The sequence below is a fragment of the Microcaecilia unicolor genome, chromosome 3 (assembly GCF_901765095.1).
Source record: "Microcaecilia unicolor chromosome 3, aMicUni1.1, whole genome shotgun sequence".
In the NCBI taxonomy this organism is placed as follows: domain Eukaryota; kingdom Metazoa; phylum Chordata; class Amphibia; order Gymnophiona; family Siphonopidae; genus Microcaecilia; species Microcaecilia unicolor.
The window spans coordinates 380,867,337-380,890,863 of record NC_044033.1 but is presented as its reverse complement, the minus strand read 5'-3'; the positions used below and the strand labels follow the sequence as shown (position 1 = coordinate 380,890,863).

General features: G+C 46.7%; 1 protein-coding gene across 1 annotated transcript in view; it reads right to left on the bottom strand.

Annotated features, from left to right (window-relative positions):
• Positions 1 to 23,527, bottom strand: part of RAB10 (RAB10, member RAS oncogene family) — a 181,530-nt gene that overhangs the window by 25,017 nt on the left and 132,986 nt on the right. The window contains exon 4 of the mRNA XM_030198636.1: positions 5,821 to 5,910. Coding sequence (XP_030054496.1) covers positions 5,821 to 5,910 — 90 coding nt within the window. The remainder of the gene's footprint in view (positions 1 to 5,820; positions 5,911 to 23,527) is intronic.

Here is a 23,527-nt window from a genome sequence, read left to right as displayed (position 1 = left end):
GGAGCTCGGAAACTCTTCTGGCTGAAGTGATAGCCACCAAAAAGACTGCTTTCAACGTCAGGTCTTTCAGAGATGCCCTCGACAAGGGTTCAAAAGGCGGCTTCTGCAATGCTCTTAGCACCAGGTTGAGATTCCACGCAGGCACCACTGAGTGCAGAGGAGGGCGCAGGTGATTAACTCCCTTGAGAAAGCGCACCACATCTGGCTGCGAAGCCAGGGAAGCACCCTTCAGGCGGCCCCTGAAGCAAGCCAGAGCCGCTACCTGGACTTTAAGGGAACTGAGCGACAGGCCTTTCTCCAGACCTTCTTGCAGGAACGCCAACACTAAAGAAATTGGAGCAGTGAAGGGAGAAAGTGAGCCTGTTCACACCACGCTGCAAAGATACGCCAAACCCTGGCGTAAGCAGTAGAAGTAGAGCGCTTCCTCGCTCTTAGCATAGTGGCGATGACCTTGTCTGAGAAGCCTTTCTTTCTCAGACGCTGCCGCTCAATAGCCAGGCCGTAAGACCAAAGGGGGAGGGATCCTCCATCACCACGGGACCCTGATGTAACAGGCCCTGCTCCACTGGCAGTCGCAGAGGATCGTCGACTGAGAGCCTGATCAAGTCCGCATACCAGGGACGTCTGGGCCAGTCCAGACCCACCAGGATTATCCGGCCCGGATGCTTTGCCACCCGGTCTATCACCCTGCCCAACATAGGCCAGGGCGGGAACACATAGAGAAGCTCTTGTGTCGGCCACTGTTGGAGAAGAGCATCTACTCCCAGGGATCGAGGGTCCCGTCCTCTGCTGAAAAAGCGCGGCACTTGGCAATTGGCTGATGACGCCATCAGATCTAGGCTCGGCTGGCCCCAGCGCTTCGTGATGTCCAAGAACGCCTGAGCAGATAGCTGCCACTCTCCGGGCTCCAAGGTATGGCGACTGAGAAAGTCCGCCTTGACATTCATGACTCCGGCAATGTGGGCCGCTGACAGCTGTTCCAGGTTCGCTTCCGCCCACTGGCATAGATTCATGGCCTCCTTGGCTAGAGGGGCGCTCTTGGTACCTCCCTGGCGGTTGACATAGGCCACAGCCGTGGCATTGTCCGACAGGACCCGTACTGGCTTCAACGCCAGTACCGGGATGAACTCCAAAAGCGCCAACCGAATGGCTCTGAGTTCCAGGAGGTTGATAGACCCCTTTGCCTCTGCAGGAGACCAGAGCCCCTGCGCTGTCCTTCCCAAGCAGTGGGCTCCCCAGCCCGACAAAGAGGCGTCCGTCGTGACGACAATCCACTCCGGGGTCACCAGAGGCATTCCTGCAGACAACTTGTCTGTCTGCATCCACCAGCTCAGCGCCTTGCGCACTGCTGGGTCCAAGGGAAGGCGCACAGCATAATCCTCCGACATCAGAGTCCAGCGCTGCAGCAGAGAGAGTTGTAGTGGTCTCATATGAGCCCTGGCCCAGGGCACTACTTCCATCGTGGCCGTCATAGAGCCCAACAGCTGCACATAGTCCCAAGCCCGAAGAGGAGAGGCTACTAGGAACTGGTCCACCTGAGCCTGAAGCTTGACAATCCGATTGTCTGGCAGGAACACTCTGTCCACTTGGGTGTCGAATCGAACTCCCAGATACTCCAGGGACTGAGTCGGGCGCAGCTGGCTCTTCTCCCAGTTGATGATCCACCCCAGGGAGCTCAAAAGAGCAACCACCCGGTCCACGGCTTTGCCGCACTCTGCATAAGAGGGGGCTCGGATCAACCAGTCGTCCAGATAAGGATGGACTTGTACTCCTTCCTTTCGCAGGAAGGCCGCGATGACCACCATTACTTTGGAGAAGGTCCGCGGAGCAGTAGCCAACCCGAAAGGGAGGGCTCTGAACTGGAAGTGTCGGCCCAGGACTGCAAAACGCAGAAAGCGTTGATGAGGAGGCCAGATGGGAATATGCAGGTACGCTTCCTTGATGTCCAAGGAAGCCAAGAACTCTCCTGCCTTCACTGCTGCTATAACAGAGCGGAGAGTCTCCATGCGAAAGTGCCGCACTTTCAAGGCCCGATTGACCCCTTTGAGGTCGAGGATAGGCCGGACAGAACCTCCTTTCTTTGGTACCACAAAGTAAATGGAGTAACGTCCCTTGCCAATCTGATTTTCTGGCACCGGAACGACCGCACCCAGGCGGATCAGGTTGTCCAAGGTCTGCTGCACTGCCACAGCTTTGACCGGAGACTTGCAGGGAGAGAGTACAAACCCGTCTTTTAAGGGTCGGCAGAACTCTAGCTTGTAGCCGTCTCTGATGACTTCTAGCACCCAAGCGTCTGAAGTTACTCTGGTCCACTCGCCCAGAAATGAGGACAGGCGTCCTCCACTCTGCACTGGGCCATGGACCAGGACCCCGTCATTGGGTACGAGACCCTGGGGGAGGACCGGAGGGCGTATCTCCGGGACGGCGGTCTCTGCGAAAGGAATGCTGCTTGGGGGAGAAGTTCCTTTTGAAGGAAGAGGGGGCAGAGGAGCCCAACTTGCCCGGGCGGTACCGACGGGCTTCTTGAAACCATCCTCTGGAGATACCGGGGCGAGCACTGGCCCGAGCCCTGACCTCTGGTAACCTCTTGCCCTTAGACGTGCCGAGATCGGTCACGATTTTGTCCAGCTCGACCCCAAAGAGCAGCTTGCCTTTAAAAGGCAACTTAGCCAGGCGGGACTTAGAGGCGTGGTCCGCAGACCAATGTTTCAGCCAAAGTCAGCGCCGCGCAGAGACTGTCTGAGCCATACCTTTAGCCGAGGCTCTCAAGACATCATACAGTAAGTCTGCCAAATAAGCCAAGCCCGATTCCAGGGCCGGCCAGTCAGCCCTCAAGGAAGGATCCGAGGGGGAAGCCCGCTGCACAATCGTCAGGCACGCCCTGGCCACATAGGAGCCGCAAACTGAGGCCTGCAAACTTAAGGCAGCCGCCTCGAAGGACGACCTTAAAGCCGCTTCCAATCTTCAGTCTTGGGCGTCCTTTAGGGCTGTGCCACCTTCCACCGGCAACGCCGTCTTCTTAGTCACCGCAGTGATTAAAGAATCCACGGTAGGCCAAAGAAAGGCCTCACGTTCACTTTCAGGCAAAGGATAGAGGCGGGACATAGCCCTAGCCACTTTGAGGCTCGCTTCCGGGACATCCCATTGAGTCGAAATTAAGGTGTGCATGGCATCATGCACGTGGAAGGTTCTAGGCGGGCGCTTCGTCCCCAGCATAATGGCGGAGCCAACAGGGGCTGAGGGAGAGACGTCCTCCGGAGAGGAAATCTTCAAAATGCTCATGGCCTGCACTAACAGGTTGGGCAAATCCTCTGAGCGAAAGATCCGCGCTGCAGAGGGGTCATCCACTCCATCCGAGCGGGAATCCATCTCCTCCAAGGAATCCCCAAAGGGGTTGGGAGAACTCAGATACGCTGCCCTCATCTACATCAGAGGAAACAGAGTCCTCTAAGGCCTGGGAATCCACCCGAGGGCGTTTACTTCCGGGGGCCTCAACCCCTTTATCGGACAAGGGAGAAGGGGCAGTGTTTTGCATAATGAAGGCCTGATGCAGCAGCAAAATAAACTCGGGGGAGAAACCCCCCAGACTGTGCACTTCAGCAGCCTGGGCCACAGCCCTAGACGCACCCTCAACCGGCGCTCGCAAGAGCGGGGGAGAAACATGCTGCGCATCCAAGATGGCGTCCGGCGCGACACTCCGCGAAGGAGCCGCGCGGGAAGAACGGCGCTTAACTTTAGCCGCTTTTTTGCCGTCGCCCAAATCAAGGACGGCCATGGCATGAACGTCTCCCAGCTCAAGGGCGGCCCAAGAAGAAGCCGTCCGAGCAGAGTGGCCGGCCAAGATGGCGGAGGCGAGCAGCGGGGGATGGGCGTTTATGGCGGGAAAAACCGCCGCACCGGAGGAAGACCCGGGACACTGACCGGCCTCCGAACTGACACCCAACAAGGGCGAATCAGACTTTAATACCCCGCATCCTCGTTAGGAGCGCACATGCGGTCCGGGGAGCGATTCTTCGCGCCCTCGCCCTCCGACGCCATAGGCCACGTGGAGATCAATCGGGGAACCCCCTGCCTGCTACAAAAAAGGTAAAAATTACCTGCTTCTCGCTCTGAGCTGTAATGACCTGGTGTCCCAGTGAGTAGCTGCAATAAACGTTTAAATAAACGTCGAAATAAACGCCTTTAAGGGCGTCCAAAAATTTTTTTTTTTTAACAAAGCCAGCGGGAGGGGGGAGAAAAGGAGGGACCTGGCGCCACCAGGTTTGCACTTGCTCAAGAAGAGCCCTCAACCCCAGGCACTCAACAAAACCTAAAAATTAGGCTTGGAGGCTTAGCCAGAGCTGCTGCTGTGTGTGACCACCACCTGCTGAGATAGAGAACATACTGAGGAGTTTCCGGCAGCACATGACCACATATAGGGAGGCAAAAGGATTGCTCTCTATCTCCACCTGCTGGTAGATGGACACAACCCACCAGTCTATGGATTGATCAGCATGATGATATGGAAAGGCAGCCTTTCATGAATTTTAATACAAAAACTGGGAAGACAGAGTCCTAAGTATCTGGACATAAGTTGAGTGGGCATAGAGTTGTACTAGTTGGAAAAGAAGGTACAGGTATTGGGAGTATGGCATTTGGTGGACATAAAGGGAAAGCCTATTTTATTTGAAGACATGGGATCTTCTAATGAAGGTGTTTCTTGCTGCAGACAGATGTCCTTAACTGGTGGTGGCAGACCCAAGAGAGACAACTAGACACTTCTCAATTTTAATGTCATCAGAGCCAGGGAATTAAGGCTGGAAAGCAAGAAAGTTCCCTACTCTTAGGATAAGGTTAGAAAATTTTTGGAACCTGCATGGAATAAAAACAGCTCTGTGGAAAGCACTATATATTTAGATTCTCTGTCTGGCTTATGGGTTTATTGTGAATTTTTTTTTTCCTTATTTATTGGCCTATGCTGTCTGAATTGCCAATTTTACCTTTGTTTTTGGCATTATTTTCCTAACAATTACTAGCTGGATGGTTAGTTTATAATTTTTCAAAATAAAGAAAAAAGAAAAGAAAAGAAATTGGCATGAAACCTGCAAAAATAAAAAAGCCCTATTTTACAGCAGAGTTATGGGCTTAGCATACAGGTGTTGAAGTTCATCATCAGTCTCACTCAAGTTTCTTACCCCATGAAGGATCACACTGTCTTTTGCACAGCCTTATGGAGTGAAACTGACCATTCATAAATTGATGACTCAAGCCTTTGTGGCTAGCAAGCTAGTGCTGGCGGTGGCATGGAAGCAACCACCCGGGGCCTCCAGGCTATTACGCGGAAATTGGACATCCATCAGATGTCCGCCGTCCGGCAGGGCCGCATCATCTCCTATCATAAGATCTGAGATGCTTATACAACACGGACATTGCACCTGGATACATCCTCACCATCAACTTAGGCGTTGCCACCTCTTTCCTCATAACTCTAGGGGTTGTAGGTGGTGGTTGTGGGGTCTTTTTGTAATTTTGTACTGGATTAGAGAGTGGGGAGGGGAGGTTGTTTTTGTTGAAGGGTGGGGGGGGGGGGGGGGAGTTGTGTACCTGATTAGGGGAGGAGGGACTCTTTGGTACTTATGCTTTCTATACGACTGCTTATTTGTTGTTGCTGTATTTACAATTTTGTTTTGCACATTTAAACAAAAACAAAAAAATAAATAGTAGACATATGCACAGCACCTTGGAAGGAATTTCTAGCTCATTTCCATAATACAGCCTATCTCCATCCTGTCCAGGTCAGAAGTAGAAATTAATGTCCTTTTCAACAGAATAAAACCTTACCTGTTCTCCTTTTGTTTTAGGTACCACTCTCTTATCTTCCATGTCGCACTTGTTTCCTAGCAGCATCCTCTCCACATCTTCATTGGCATGCTGAAATAGGACAAATTTACAAATTTTACAAGCTCATCTACTTAAGATACAGAAGGTAAATGGTCTAAATCAGGGGTGTCCAACCACGGTCCTCAATCCAGTCAGGTTTTTTTGGATGTCCTATATGAATAAGATCTATTTGCATGCACTGCCTCCACTGTATGCGAATATATTTCATGGATATTCATAGTGGAAATCCTGAAAACCTAACCTGGCGAAGTGCTGAGGTTGAACAATCCTAGTCTAAATGTTAGATACATAATGTATGTCTAGACCAGGGACTCTAAGAACACACCCCACTAGTCAGGTTTTCAGGATACCCACAATGAATCTGCATGAGATAAATTTGCATGCACTATCTCCTTTGTATGCAAAATTCATGTGCACATTCATTGTAGATAGCTTAAAAACCAGATTGGCTTGCTGTTACCAAAAGATTGACCAGTTTGTTTTTCTTTGCCACAGATCATATATCCCCTTCAGGACAAGGAGGGGATTTAGACAGATTACTTCAGTGGGAACAATGGATTTTTTTGCTTCAATTCACTTGAGTCACATGGTTTAAATACTCAATTGAATGGAGTTTTCTTTAATTAATGAGTTTCTATCAGAGGGATTACCATTACATCACTGTTTGGTGGGCAAGCAGTGACGTTTTCCTTTAACATGGTCGCTATGTCTAGTTTCAGCTTATGTAGGCAGACAGATACTGCAAGTAAGACAACACTAAGTGCTGGGTTTTTGTTTTGGAATTTATAGCAAGATGAGGTGGAATTGACATTCTTTTTTAGATGACTGACAGAAAATCCCCTGAAGCCAACAGTGAAGCTGATGCCTATCAGAATCTTCTGCAAAGGTAAGTATCACTCTGCTTTGCCTAACATTTCTGTCAAGAATAGAGAGGAGGATTGTGTTGCATCAGTAAATCTTGGTTTATTGATTGGTCTCTGCCTATTTTTAATGTGGACATTAAAATAAAAGAGTGAAATGATTTTGATTGATGTTATAGGTGGTTTTTTTGTCAATGATTAAAATAGTCGCTAAGTACACCTGAAAATTTGTTGGGTGCGAGAAAGATTGCTAGTGACATCTGAGGCTTTTCCCTCCTTTACAATAAAGCAGTCTGTGAATGAGTTTAATCTATCCTCTTTTTCAAATTGTGCTGAAGTTCAAAGGATCAGGAAAGAACTGTCAGGTCAAAGAAAAAAAAAAAAGTCTCATAAATTCAATATAGGTGCCATGAGGAAGCCATGGACTGCAGCATGCCAGCAACATATGGCAATGTTGGTAAACTATTTTTCACTGCAGACCAGGGGGCCAGTGGTGGCCCCCATAAACCCCAAGTATGGCCCCCTCTTTCCCCAGGACACAATCCCCTCCTCCTTTTCTTCAGGCTTGCTCCTGGCATAGCTGCTTAACAAAATTTAGGCTAATCATACCTTAAGCATGTCTGAAATCTTCTACTACGGCAGAGGCTCCCAAATCTGGCCCTGGAGGCACAAAAGTCAGTCAGGTTTTCAGGATATCCACAATGAGTATTCATGAAAGATTTGCATGCACTGCCTTTACTGCATGCAAAACTCATGAATATTCATTGTTGATATCCTGAAAACCTGACCAGCTGGGGTGCGTCCAGGACCAGGTTTGGGAACCACTGTACTAGGAAAAGATCTATCCTAGGTAGTGGTCCTGACTTATGGACCAACCAACCACGTAGTATCAGAGCGATTTAAGTGTTATTTCACATTCAGGAGATTTGTGAAATCCTATCTATTTGATCTCTATTTGTTAAATAGTTAGGTTACATTTAAAATTTTGTTTTGACTAGTTATTTGGTGATATTCTAATTATTGGAATTCTGGACAAACTTTATTCTTTTGTGATCTGCCTTGAGCGAATCTAGGTAAAGTGGAATATAAGTGACTGTATTGGATTAGATTGTGTTTTAATATCTATACCTGTGGTTCCCAAACCTGGTCCTGGAGGCACTCCAGCCAGTCAGGTTTTCAGGAAAACCACTATGAATATTCGTGACAGATTTGAATGCATTAAAGGTAGTGTATGCAAATCTCTCTCATAAATAATTATTGTGGATATCCTGAAAACTTGACTGGCTGGGGTGCCTCCAGGACCAGGTTTGGGAACCATCTATATATACCATACAGCTCTTGTTGAGTCTGCCCAAAAGACTCAAAGACAGAGAGCATCAAGCAGTTCAAACTTACCGTGAACTATGTGGTGCTGAAATAAAATAGAACAACTGTTTAAACGGTAGCAGCAGAACCGAGTCAGCAGAGAAAATATAATAGGAGATTAAAAACAGGCTGGGGGATTGGGTGGAGAGAGGATAGTAGACGTTAACAGTGTCATTTGATTGATTGGGCTCTCACACTGAATTTTTGTGTGACAAACTGGCCTCCATTAGAACTAAAAATTCATTAAAATTTGGTTTCATGGACTTAACACAGGTCAACGTCACCCCCTTCATACACACACCAGCAAAAGCACCTTTTTAACTATTCTACACTTTTTTAATGAAAATAGGAAACCATCTTCAAAAATAAAATATCTTCCACTGGCTTACTGTTCTTGAGTTGACTGCTAGGTCAGACCACAGGTCCATCAAGCCCAGTATCCTGTTTCCAACACTAGCATGTCCCGGTCACAAGTAATTAGCAGAGTCCCAAAAAGTAGCAATATTCCATGCTACTTAACATTCAATCTACCTTAATAAAGATGTATGACTTCCTCCAAATCTTTTATAAACCCAGTTACATTAACTGCTTTTACCACTTGCTCCAGCAATGAGTTCCAGAGCTTAATTAGTACATAAGTACATAAGTAATGCCATACTGGGAAAAGACCAAGGGTCCATCGAGCCCAGCATCCTGTCCACGACAGCGGCCAATCCAGGCCAAGGGCACCTGGCAAGCTTCCCAAACGTACAAACATTCTATACATGTTATTCCTGGAATTTTGGAGTTTTCCAAGTCCGTTTAGTAGCAGTTTATGGACTTGTCCTTTAGGAAACCGTCCAACCCCTTTTTAAACTCTGCTAAGCTAACCGCCTTCACCACTTTCTCCGGCAACGAATTCCAGAGTTTAATTACACGTTGGGTGAAGAAAAATTTTCTCCGATTTGTTTTAAATTTACTATACTGTAGTTTCATCGCATGCCCCCTAGTCCTAGTATTTTTGGAAAGCGTGAACAGACGCTTCACATCCACCTGTTCCACTCCACTCATTATTTTATATACCTCTATCATGTCTCCCCTCAGCCGTCTCTTCTCCAAACTGTATAGCCCTAGCCTCCTTAGTCTTTCTTCATAGGGAAGTCGTCCCATCCCCGCTATCATTTTAGTCGCCCTTCGCTGCACCTTTTCCAATTCTACTATATCTTTCTTGAGATGCGGCGACCAGAATTTAACACAATACTCAAGGTGCGGTCGCACCATGGAGCGATACAACGGCATTATAACATCCTCACACCTGTTTTCCATACCTTTCCTAATAATACCCAACATTCTATTTGCTTTCTTAGCCGCAGCAGCACACTGAGCAGAAGGTTTCAGTGTGTTATCGACGACGACACCCAGATCCCTTTCTTGGTCCGTAACTCCTAACGTGGAACCTTGCATGACGTAGCTATAATTCGGGTTCTTTTTTCCCACATGCATCACCTTGCACTTGCTCACATTAAACATCATCTGCCATTTAGCCGCCCAGTCTCCCAGTCTCGTAAGGTCCTCTTGTAATTTTTCACAATCCTGTCGCGATTTAACGACTTTGAATAACTTTGTGTCATCAGCAAATTTAATTACCTCGCTAGTTACTCCCATCTCTAAATCATTTATAAATATATTAAAAATCAGCGGTCCTAGCACAGACCCCTGAGGAACCCCACTAACTACCCTTCTCCATTGTGAATACTGCCCATTTAACCCCACTCTCTGTTTCCTATCCTTCAACCAGTTTTTAATCCACAAGAGGACATTTCCTCCTATCCCATGACCCTCCAATTTCCTCTGTAGCCTTTCATGAGGTACCTTGTCAAACGCCTTTTGAAAATCCAGATACACAATATCAACCGACTCCCCTTTGTCCACATGTTTGTTCACTCCTTCAAAGAATGGAAGTAAATTGGTCAGGCAAGATTTCCCCACACAAAAGCCATGCTGACTTGGTCTCAGTAATCCATGTCCTTGGATGTGCTCTGTAATTTTGTTTTTAATAATAGCCTCTACCATTTTCCCAGGCACCGACGTCAGACTCACCGGTCTATAATTTCCCGGATCCCCCCTGGAGCCTTTTTTAAAAATGGGCGTTACATTGGCCACCCTCCAATCTTCCGGTACCACGCTCGATTTTAAGGATAAGTTGCATATCACTAGCAGTAGCTCCGCAAGCTCGTTTTTCAGTTCTATCAGTACTCTAGGATGAATACCATCCGGTCCAGGAGATTTGCTACTCTTCAGTTTGCCGAACTGCCCCATTACGTCCTCCAGGTTTACCGTGAAGTCAGTAAGTTTCTCCGACTCGTCCGCTTGAAATACCATTTCCGACACCGGTATCCCACCCAAATCTTCCTCGGTGAAGACCGAAGCAAAGAATTCATTCAGTCTCTCCGCTACGTCTTTGTCTTCCTTGATCGCCCCTTTTACCCCTCGGTCATCCAGCGGCCCAACCGATTCTTTTGCCGGCTTCCTGCTTTTAATATACCGAAAAAAAATTTTACTATGTTTTTTTGCCTCTAATGCTATCTTTTTTTCATACTCCCTCTTGGCCTTCTTAATCTGCGCCTTGCATTTGCTTTGACACTCCTTATGCTGTTTCTTGTTATTTTCAGACGGTTCCTTCTTCCATTTTCTGAAGGCGTTTCTTTTAGCCCTAATAGCTTCCTTCACCTCACTTTTCAACCAGGCCGGGTGTCTTTTGGACTTCCGTCTTTCTTTTCTAATTTGCGGAATATGTATGGCCTGGGCCTCCAGGATGGTATTTTTGAACAGCGTCCACGCCTGTTGTACAGTTTTTACTCTCTCAGTTGCCCCCCTAAGTTTTTTTTTTTACCGTTCTTCTCATTTTATCATAGTCTCCTTTTTTAAAGTTAAACGCTAACGTATTTCACTTTCTGTGTACAGTTACTTCAAGGTCGATGTCAAAACTGATCATATTATGGTCACTGTTATCAAGCGGCCCCAGTACCATAACGTCCCTCACCAGATCATGCGCTCCACTAAGGACCAAGTCTAGAATTTTTCCTTCTCTCGTCGGCTACTGCACCAGTTGCTCCATAAAGCTGTCCTTGATTTCATCAAGGAATTGTATCTCTGTAGCGTGTCCCGATGTTACATTTACCCAGTCTATATTTGGATAATTGAAGTCACCCATTATTATCACATTGCCCATTTTGTTCGCGTCTCTGATTTCTTTTATCATTTCTGTGTCTACCTGCTCATCCTGGCGAGGCGGACGGTAGTACACTCCTATATAATAAAATGCACCTCCAACATTCTGAAGCTGACTGCATGGCTGAGGCATTCCTGCTCTCTGTATCCATCTCCTGAATTGACATCATGTACTTCTGGGTTCGTCACAAGCAGAAGTGACCAACCACACGAGGTTTCTCGGCTTCAGAATGTTGGAGGTGCATTCTACTAAATAGGATTGGTCAGTTCCTTGAAGCACAGCCAGAGCTCAGCGTCCTGACACCAGAGAGAGGGAAGGAGGGGGAGCCTGACACCAGAGGGGTGGGGGGAGGTATCTCTGTCACACACACACTCTCTCTCACGTCTTTCTCTCTCTCTCTCTCACTCATTCTCTGTCTCACACTGTATCACATTCACTCTCTATGTGTCACACAGTCACTCACACACTCTCTTGGCCTCATACACTCAGTCTCACAGAGTCTGTCTCTCACACACACTGTATCTGTGTGAAACACTCTCTCTCTCTCTCTCTCTCACACAGTCTCACATACGCACTTGCACACACTCTCATTCTCGCACACACACTCATACCCAGACTCACTCTCTCACACACACTCGCACATTCACTCTCTCATACATATACACTCCGAGGAAAACCTTGCTAGCGCCCGCTTCATTTGTGTTAGAAACAGGCCTTTTTCACTAGTGTATATATATATTTTTCTGACTTTAATGTGCTACTATTGTTTTCATGGAATGTCCCCATATCTTTGTACTTAACTATTTCAGAAAACAGTTGATTCACCTTTACTCATTCCACTCCATTCAGGATTGACTAGCATATCACCCCTCTGTTGTGTCCTTGCCAAGCTAAAGAGCACTGAACTCTTCAGCCTTTCCTCATGAGAGTCACTCCATTCTCAATCATTTTGGTCACCCTTCTTTGTACCTCTTCCAGTTCCACTGTATTTTTGCTGACTATATATTCTGCAAATACACAGGAACTAAGGCACAGTTTAGATTAACATATACAGTATTTATGGAGAGCGGTGACGTCACGCAGAGCAATGGCGGCGTGAGAGAACAGCTCCACATGCCAGCATCGAAGATCGATCATAAATAACTGCTTTTAGCGTGATCAGAGAGCACAGACCCAATAAAAGCGTGTTGGAGGACTGCCGGAGTGTAGTGATGGCTGGAAAAGAGGCAGCGGGACCCCGTAAGTCTTTAAAAGATTTTACATACCGGCCACAACACTCAGCGGACAAGATGGTGCTTCCAGAAGAGTGCGGTAAAAATACTAACATTGGCCGCAGCGTCTCACCCGCTGAGAGCGAAGCGGAGGGTGAAATCTCAGCGAAAGACTTATGGGCACTGCTTGAAGTAATCCGCTCAGATATTAAAGCGATTGGCGAGGATTTCGCGACCCTAGCAGCAGATCTCCGCGGCGAAATCACAGAAATGGGCCGGCGGGTGGAGGAGCTGGACGACCACGTGGAGGTCCGGCAGGAAGCTTTGAGCGCTGTGGAAATTGCAATGAAGGAGCAACAGGTCCTGTGCAGGTCGCTGAGTGACAAAATTGAAGATCTGGAGAACAGAGGCAGGAGATCCAATCTTCGCATTAGGGGTATCCCGGAGCAGGCAGAATGTATGAACTGTGAGAAGGTCACACAACAAATTGCGAGTATGTTGCTGTCGGAAGAGGGGCAAGAAGTGGCCCCTGAATCAAAGTGGACAGAGCGCATAGAGTACTGGCGTGGATGAAAGCTAATGTGCCTCGGGATATAATTGCCTGTTTTTTGGAATATAAGATAAAAGAAGCGATACTCTGTAAGGCAAGAAAAATGGAAGTGGTGCACTGGGATTCCTTCCCTATTGAACTGTACCAAGATTTAGCCCCTGCCACATTAAAAAGGCTTGTGGAGATGAAGAACTTTACCAGATATCTACGTGATAAAGGGATTATCTATAGATGGCAGCACCCGTTTGCCTTAGCGTATAATCAAGAAGGAAAATGGAGTCGCGTCACTAATATGGAGGAAGCACGTGCAACATGGCCTGAGGTAGAGGCACCTGCGGGCGATCTGGAGGAACATGGAAGACTGGAAGCGGCCTCGAGACCAGCGCGGCAGCGTTGGACACGAGTGGCGAGAGGCAAGGGACGCCTCATCAGACAGCAGTCCGAAAAGAAACTACCAGCACCACAAAATAGTATAACTTGACTCTAGAGATGTGAGCTTTGATATTCCATAGGTGTTTGGTATGTTCAATGTGTGTATGTTTATGGGCTTGTATGTTGGGGGATGACGGGGGTAATAACATTGTAGTTATATATGAATATGCGGGGAAGTTGGGGGCATGGTATAGCATGTGGTCAGTCACAGTTCTCACACCTTAGAGGTGGGATAAAGTTGACCCATCGGTTAGATAAGGGCGGGGGGTGGGGGGGTTGGGCGGGGGGAGGGACATGGGGTATCTCAGGAAGAAGTTAGCTATACATGCTGGCGCTGTAGACAATGCTGGACCCTAGGGATGGATACCAGGGGTGTTTGCATTAAGCCCCCATGACAGGGCTTACGTTTTTGTCCCTTAACACACGTGGTCTTAATTCCCCTGTAAAACGCAAGAGGTTATACCGAGAGGCGATGCAGGTGGATGCGGATGTCTTATTTATACAAGAGACACAGTTGCCTCGACATGAGCATTTATTGCAGCATGTTAGATATCCGCATCAGTACCTGGCATCTAAGCGACTGCCAGAAAAAAAGCGGGAGTGGGGATACTGCTTAAACAAGGGCGTAACTGGGAGATACAAGCGGTAAAAAAGGATTCTGGGGGCCGGTTTGTGATTGTGGTACTAACTCTCGGGGAGCACACCTATACATTAGTTAATATTTATGCCCCCAATTATGCACAAGGAGAATTTTATGACTCGCTTAGTGTTCAGCTCTCACGACATGTGCAGGGAGAGTTACTGCTTGGAGGGGATTTCAACGACGATAGACCCTGTCGTAGATAACTCGAGAGGGACAGCTGGTTATGCTCAATCAGATTGGGATAAATTGCTGCAATTTTCGAATCAATAGGGACTGGTAGATATCTGAAGGGTGCTACATGGCGGCGAGAGGGATTACACGTTATTCTGCCCCACATGATACTTACTCGAGAATAGATAAGTGGATGGGCAGTGCAGGTGTGGTCTTACAGGCAGAGTCCTCAACGATACATACAAGGTCCTGGTCAGATCATGCTCCCCTTTCTATAACACTACAGGGTCTTCCTATGATTGATAGGCAGAAGAGATGGCAGTTCCCTGATAGGGTGTTGGATGATCCTAAAAATGTTCAACGAATTGCTGGAGAGCTTAGGGAGTTCCTGCAGTATAATGATACCCTGGGTATATCACCAGAGATTTTATGGGAAAGTTTGAAGGTAGTTCTGCCTTGCCTCACCCTTTGCCTGGAACAATCTTCCTCAACCCCTACGCCAAGCTCCCTCCCTACCCATTTTCAAATCTCTGCTTAAAACTCACCTCTTCAACGCTGCGTTCAGCACCTAACCTTTCGTGAAATATAGTATTCCCTATCAGACGGACTCCACACTTGTCTTTAGATTGTACACCTGTCTTTTAGATTGTAAGCTCCTTGAGCAGGGACTGTCCTTCCATGTTAAATTGTACAGCGCTGCGTAACCCTAGTAGCGCTTTAGAAATGTTAAGTAGTAGTAGTAGGACCATGATATCATTGCAAGCATTTTTGCAGAAAGATCATAGGGAAAAAGAAAAAGATTTGAGACAAATAGTACAACATCTAGAGCTGCTGGTTAAGCAAAATCAGGCTACGCCCAGTCAGCAAGAGGAACTGCATAGGTCCAGAGTGCAGCTCTTAGATTTAGACCTTAAGATTATTAAGGAGCAGATGCAGCGGACGCAACAGGAATACTATGAATTTAACAACAAAGCAAGTAAATTATTAGCATATAGACTACAGTAGCTGCAGAGTCGGAATGCTATTGGTAGAGTAAGAACGGAGGATGGGCGGACTTGGGATCAGATAGAAGATATTAGAAGAACTTTTGTTGAATACTATCAGAAGTTGTATCGGCCAGAAGAGAATGTGGCGGAGGAAGATATACAATCTTATTTGAATACAGTAGATGTGCCAAGTCTGAGGGGGACAGATCAGGAGATGTTATCAGCTGCGTTCGGCACCTAACCCTTACCGTTCAGTGAATCCAGACTGCCCCAATTTGACTGCCCCTATTGGACCGACCGTTCACTTGACTACTAGATTGTAAGCTCTTTGAGCAGGGACTGTCTCTCTCTGTTAAATTGTACAGCGCTGCGTAACCCTAGTAGCGCTCTAGAAATGTTAAGTAGTAGTAGTAGCACCCATAGAATTGGAGGAAGTGATCTTGGCAATTAAGGGTCTGCCCAGTGGAAAGGCCCCTGGAGTAGATGGGTACAGCAATCGATTCTATAAGTGCTTTAGCTCCCTTTTAGCACCTATATTACTTCGCATGTTTAATGCTATTCGGGCTGGTTCTGGGCTCCCACAATCCTGGCGACTGACGGATGTGGTATTACTACTTAAACCGCATAAAGACCCCCAGAGCTGTGGCTCCTATCAGCCAATATTTCTGTTAGGGACAGATTATAAGATCCTAACCACCATTCTGGCTGCTCGGCTACAAAAGGTGCTACAGCGTCTGGTCTATGAAGACCAGGCAGGGTTTATAGCGAATAGACAAACTTTTGATAATACCAGACGGGCACAATATATATTGAATAGAATCAAACAGGTGGGACACCCGGCGATCTTTGTGTCATTGGATGCTGAGAAGGCATTTGATAGGGTGTTGTGACCCTTTCTGTTTGCATTGTTGCGGAGAGTGGGAATTAGCGGGCAGTATCTCTGCTGGGTCACGGCGCTCTACCAACAGCCTATGTGTCAGCTGCGGATAAATGGCACAGCTACTGAACCCTTTGAACTGTTTAGAGGTACTAGGCAGGGTTGCGCCTTATCCCCACTTTTGTTTGCACTAGCCATGGAGCCTTTAAGCAATTTTGATTAGAGAAGACCCCAGGGTACAGGGTATCCGAATAGGGAGACATGAAACAAAAATAATGCTCTACGCAGATGTTTTGCTGACGCTGTCGCAGCCTGAGAGCTCGTTGCAAGCGGTGATGCAGACACTTCAGGGGTATGGCCAGGTAGCAGGTCTTAAGATTAATATTCAAAAGTCTGAGCTCATGCCTATACAATGTCCTGCTGGGCTGCAAGAGAAACTAAAATCTTCTTTCCCTTTTCAATGGTCATCTAAGTATATTAGATACTTGGGGGTTAACCTGACACCAGATACTGGGGATCTATTTCGGGAACACTTTATCCCTAAGCTGCGAGAGCTCTTGCAAGAATTGGAGAGATGGGGAGGGCTGCACATGTAGTGGATGGGCAGAATAGCAGCGGTAAAGATGACACTGCTTCCTAAACTGTTGTGCTTATTCATGGCCGTGTCAGTTCCTATTCCACATACCTTTTTTCGCACACTTAAGAAAATTTTGCTTTTATTTGGCGTAAAAGGCCCCCTCGTGTGTCACGTAATATTCTATTTCAGCTTAGGAAAGATGGGGGCATGGGGGTCCTTAACTTTAGTCTATATTACAGAGCTGCCCTTTTTCAAATGCTATCCACTGTACAAAGGGGCCCGAATAAACTATGGACCTATGCAGCGCAATGGGGATTGAAGGGGGTGCCACTCTGGGCTGTCGCTTGGCTCCCACTCCCGCAATTGAGAGGTCTCATGTCGGACCTGCAGGGTCAGATGGGGGTGGTCTTGAGGGAATGGGTGCGGTGTAGAGCTGCCTGGTTTCCGGGGCGTAAATACCATTTGACTACACCTATCATTTATGCAACAGATTTTATACCAGGCCGGATAGAAGGGGTGTATGGGCAGTGGTTGGCAACTTCCCTACGCCTGTTAGGTCAAATATGGGAAGATGGGAAATGCCACTCGTTTAATACTTTACAAGTTTTTCTATATGCAGATCAGGGATTTTGTTCAGAAGAAAGTGAGAGAGGACCTGTCTCTAGAGTCCACGGAGCTTGAATTAGCTATGAGATCTGGGGAAGGTAAAAGGGGGATATCACGTATCTATAAAGTTTTATTACATAAGGTACAACCACTGGACAAATGCATTAATAAATGGGAGGCTCTATTGAATACCACATATGATCCTGGGGAATGGAAACGGGTGTTTAAACGATCACTGGCATTTTCAGTGGCCACTCCTCTGTTGGAAAACGGATATAAGATGCTATATCAGTGGTATTTGACCCCTAGCCGGCTGGCCCGCATTTTTAAAAATGGTTCGGCAGCTTGTTGGCGTAAGTGTGGGGCAGAGGGCACGTTCTGGCATGTGTGGTGGGACTGTCCAGTGATACAGGAGTTCTGGAAGGATTTGCAGAACAGACTACAGGGGGGGGGTTGGGACCTGAGATAGGGTTCAACCCTGGCTTGTGTTTGCTGAACATACCACCAAAAGGGGGCCGTGGCTCTCGTCACGGTCTCTTAGCCTATATTGTAACAGCAGCCAGGATTCTAACTGCAAAACATTGGAAACAACAGGAGATACCCACCGTGGATCAAGTACTGGCTAAAGTGGACTATTGCTGCCTAATGGACAAACTTACAGCCCTGAGACGAGGAGGAATGGTGAGATTTCTTAAAACATGGTCCTCCTACGCAGAGTGGCGGGGTCTCATCGGGTGACACATGCATAATGAGGGATCTACAATGCTGAAAGTGAATACTTACATGCCTGAGATATCCTGAGGGGGGAGGGAGGGTGGGGTTCTTGATGTGGCGTATATGTAAGATGCCTAGATTTCTCTGTTAGCCTGAGTTGCTATTTTGTATTGAAAAGTTATTAATAAAAAGATGATAAAAAACCCCATATACAGTATTTATTAACTAGGCAAAAACAGTGCATTAATTCAATGCTAATGTGATCCTGCTGACAATCAGCATTACAAGATTTATCTCAATTTTATACCCAGAAGTAAACATCACCATCCATTTCAAAAAGGGGCTCTCAACCCAGTCCTGGACACACCCAGCCAATCAGGTTTTCAGGATATCCATAAAGAATATCCTTAAGAAACCTGCACGTACTACCTCTAGTCTAATCAAATCTCTCTCATGCATATTCACTGCGGATATCCTGAAACCTGACTGGCTAGGTATGCCTCGAGGACTGGGATGAGAATCCTTAATTCAAAATGACATGCATCCTGAATGCAAGTTTTTCAAACATGTGCTCTCTTTTTCCTGAAAGACTAACGGGAAGCCACCACTTATTCCTCTTACTTGTATGCAAACAAAAGTCTGTGCCAGGCCACAGACAGGAAACTGCCACTCAGAAGAGAGTCAAAGGGGTAAGACATGCTACACAACTATTACATATACTACTAAAACAAAATTGGAAAAATAGAAAAACACCACACATACATTCAGATACTCAGCTATTAAAGGGACTGTCTTAGGGTCAAGAGCAAGTATGCCAAGGAGAAATAACTATAAAACTTAAGCCATAAGTAGGACCACACATTGTGATTAATGATTAACTGCCCTCCCTCTCTCCCCCGTCTGCATGCCCTGTCTGGCATCTCTTCCTCCCCTCCTGGACTGCCAGCGGCTTCTCCTCTTCCCTCCCAGTTTACCTTATTTGAAGTAAATCTTTGCCCCTGCAGCAGCAGCGTATTGAAACGCTGCCTTGGCCTGCACCAAGCCTTTCCTTCTGAACGGTTCTGCCTCCCCCCTTCTGAAGCAACTTCCTGTTTTCAGAAGGGGGTGCCAGGTCAGAACAGAAGGAAAGGCCTGGTGCAGGTCCATGCAGCATTTCAGTACACTGCTGCTGGAGGGCAAAGACTTATTGCAAATAATAAGGTAAAACAGGAGGGGAGAGATGGCGGGACTGCAAGCAAGAGAGAGAATGGGTGAAGGCACGGGGGGGGGGGGGGGGGGGGGGCACTTGAGCGCGCGCGAATGGGTGAAGGCACAGGGGAGCACTTGAGCGCACGAATGGGTGAAAGCACGGGGGGGCACTTGAGAGAGCGAATGGGTGAAGTCACGAGGGGCACTTGAGCGCGTGAATGGGTGAAGAACGGGGCACTTGAGCGCGCGAATGGGTGAAGAACGGGGGCACTTGAGCGTGCGAATGGGTGAAGGCACAGGGGTCACTTGAGCGCATGAATGGGTGAAGAACGGGGGGAACTTGAGAGCGCGAATGAAGGAACAGAGGGGCACTTGAGAGCGCGAATGGGTGAAGGCACGGGGGGGGGGGGGGCACGTGAGAGAGCGAATGGGTGAAGGCCCGGGGGGCACTTGAGAACGCAAATGGGTGAAGGGAAGGGGGGGCACTTGAGAACGCGAATGGGTGAAGGCACAGGGAGCACTCGAGAATGCGAACGGGTAAAGGCACGGGGAGCACTCGAGAACGCGAATGGGTGAAAGCACGGGGGGGGGCACTTGTGAGCGAATGGGTGAAGGCACGGGGGGGGGGGTACTTGTGAGCGAATGGGCGAAGGCATGGGGGGGGGGGAGCACTTGAGCGCAAATGGGTGAAGGCATGGGGGGGGGGGAGCACTTGAGCGCAAATGGGTGAAGGCACAGGGGGGCACTTGAGAGAGAGAATGGGTGATGGTCCCCTCCAAAGCTACAGTACCTGTTCAATGGCTGGTGGCATTGCTGAAGCCCCATCAGGCGAAGAAATCCACTGCCTGAGTAACACCCTTCTTCCTTGTACTGCTCTCAGGAGTGAGGAAGTCACCATCAACGCTTGCACTTCCCAAGCATGCTCAGTTTATGCATGAACTGAGAATGATTGGGGAGTGCCAGCATCGGGGGCTGGAGGCACCCTGCTGACTTCCTCCCTCCCTCCTGACACAGTACGAGGAAGGGAGATGCTTTGCCAGTAGATTTCTTTGACTGGCTTCAGCATCCCCACCAGCAAAGCTATGATATCTAATGGGGGGGGGGGGGGGGGATAAGGGAGAGGGAATGCGTGCCCTTCCCAGTCCATCCCTGTGCCACCCCCATGAACAGCTGACTATGCCCTGACATTAATTGCGATTAAAAATTTGAATTTGAACTGCTTCCTTAATAAAAAGGTAATCTTCAGCATTGATTTTGCAGGAAGAGTTAATACAAGGCTAGTAGCTGGGGTAAGACACATAGATTTCATTTGTTTAGTAGTATTTATATGCCACCCTTCAATAAATACCAGAAGGGCTTATAGCACCAATAGTACAAATCAAAAATATTCATAGAAAATATTGAAACTGAAAACCTTGCTCTCATTTCTCTTGCTCATTTAAAACATCAGAAATCTCCTTAAGTTTGAGTGCTAAGCCCCTTAATATGCACACATTGGTATGACCCAGACACCCAGGTCTCCTGCAATTCCACCACTGCAAAGAAATGACCCATCAACAGAATTTGGTAGTCCCTATGGAATTTACTGGAGACCAGGTAGCTGAGCCAACCTGAGGAGGCAGAAAAGAAGGAAATGTTGTCGCAGTCATCATTCTCTGTCACCAAGGTCCAATTACTGCTTTGAATCTGTTGCAGCACAAAGAACTGCACATAGCTCAAAGCAACAGTTGATAAAGGACACCACAAAGTACTCTTTGTCCAGAAACCAGATAAGAATGGAAAGGTGTTAAAGGTACTGTATGAAAGGGGATGGAAAATTGGAAGTGTGCAGGTTCCATAAGTATGTGTAGATATTGTGACAAAAGAGGGGATTCTAAAATGAGAAGAAGTAGAAAGATGAGAAGAGAACTGAAGCTAGGTGAGAGTCACCTCTTTCTTCTCAGACCACTACCACTCTGCCCTTCCCACCATCCCACCCCAGATTACTTCTTCCCTCTCCTCAGTGTATTCCCGAGACCTCTTCCTCTCCTCCCAGACCAATCTCTGGGATTCCCAACTTCCAAAACATCAAAATAAAATTATTCAGACATAAAAGGAAGGCTGAAAATGCTTTAATTATAAAAATAAAGTTATATATGATAAGCAAAATGAATCAAATGTATGCAAATGTGGTAAAGCTGCTTCAAATAATTTCAAAAATATTTGTCACAACATTTAATGCTGAACTACCACAGAGAAGGGGATAGGGGCTGTCAGGGTGACTTCATGCAGTTCTGTTGGCTATGATTGAGGCTGGGAAACTTTAGGATAATAAAGGTCTGACCTACCTAAACAGTATGAGTTGTGATGAAGGAATGTAGCATGGTGATATTCAGATTTTACCATTCACTAAGTCACTTAAAGCAGTGCGAAAGTGAGTCTCACTCAAATATTTTTTCCCTTCAATTTATTTTTAAGCTTTGATTATCCAAAGTTTCTGTGGTATAAAAGTAGAGATGCGAAGGCCTGCTTGGCTCCAGATCTCTCTCTATTAAGATGGACTTCGGAAAATCCACAGCTTATTTCTAGGATAAGTAGCATAAAATCTGTTTTAATGTTCTGGGATCTTGCCAGGTACTTGTAACCTGGATTGGCCTCTGTTGGAAACAGGATACTGAGCTTGATGTATCTTTGGTCTGTCCAAGTATGGCAATGCTTATTTTCTTAAGAAACACAAGCCACTTTGCTGGCAGACTTGATATACTGTGTTATTGAAGTCTTGGAGGCCACTTCTCCCCTGCAGTATCCCTGAAAGAGAAGAAAATATGTGAAAAGAATGAGTGACCTCCACATACTGGAGGAGAACCCTCTGAACTTTCAATCCGTGGACCTTTGCCACCTCAAAATCCTGCCTTCTCAACAAAGGCTTGAAGAATCACCACCCGGGTGAGGTTGAAGGGAGAAACTGCTTTGAGCAGAAAGGAGGGGGGTCTTTCTAAATCAACACTGTTTTCTGAAAAATACAGCTAACATAAGAATAGCCATACTAGGTCATACCAATGGTCCATCTAGCCCAGTATCCTGCTTCCAACAGAGGTCAATCCAGGTCAAAAGTACCTGGCAGAAACCCAATTAGTAGCAACATTCCATGCTACCAAACCCAGGGCAAGCAGTGGCTTCCCTATGTCCATCTCAATGACAATGGACTTTTCCTCCAGGAACTTGTCCAAACCTTTTTTAAACCCAGATTTGCTAACTGCTGTTAGCGCATCCGCCGAAAGACAGTTCCAGAGCTTAACTTTTCTTTGAGTGAATAAAATATTTCCTCCAATTTGTTTTAAAAGTATTTCCATGTAATTTCATTGAGTGCCCCCTGGCCTTTGTACTTTTTGAAAGTGAAAAATCGATTCACTCCTAAATGTTATACACAACTCAAGATTTTATAAACTTCAATCATATCCCCCCCTCAGCTGTCTCTTTTCCAAGCTGAAGAGCCTTAACCTCTTTAGCTCTTCTTCATATGGGAGGAGTTCCATCTTCTTTTATCATTTTGGTCACTCTTCTTTGAACTTTTTCTAATTCTTCTATATCCTTTTTGAGATACAGAGACCAGAATTGAACATCTAGGTGGGTGTCTAGAGACCCCCTTGAAGCTTCCTCCTGTAGCAGGAACACACCACCACAATTTTCAGAGAATTGAGGGCCAACCACTGCTCCAAATCAGGTGGTCAGAATATCCAACAACCAAGCTGAACAGAGGAGAAAGCTGTTGCTCTGTGCAACATTTCTCAAAGAACATCTACACCCTCACATACACAAGGGATGCAAACTTTCATTAAGCTTAAAACAGAGTGGAGATGAACTGAGAATAACCCTTAGATCTCAAGTGATGCCTTTGAAAGGCCAATTGTTTAAAAGGTCAAAATATTCTTATAGCGGAAGGGTACATATTTATTTTATTGCATTTGTATCTCACATTTTCCCACCTATTTGTGGGCTCAGTGTGGCTTACAATACATTGTAAATAATGGAAATGCAATTTGCTACAATCAGTTATGGATTACATTGTGAGAGGTTAAGCGAGACAAAGTCGAGGTGTCGTTAGGGAATAGGACAAGGAAAAGAACAATAGAACACTGGAAAGAGACAACGGGAAATTGGTAGGGTGATAGAACCTTAGCAAAAGAACATTCGGTATAACATTTTCTGTGAGTGAGGTTTAAGTGTGATGAGATTACGGGGGATGAGAGTTCAGAAAAGAATGTATTGGTGTATTT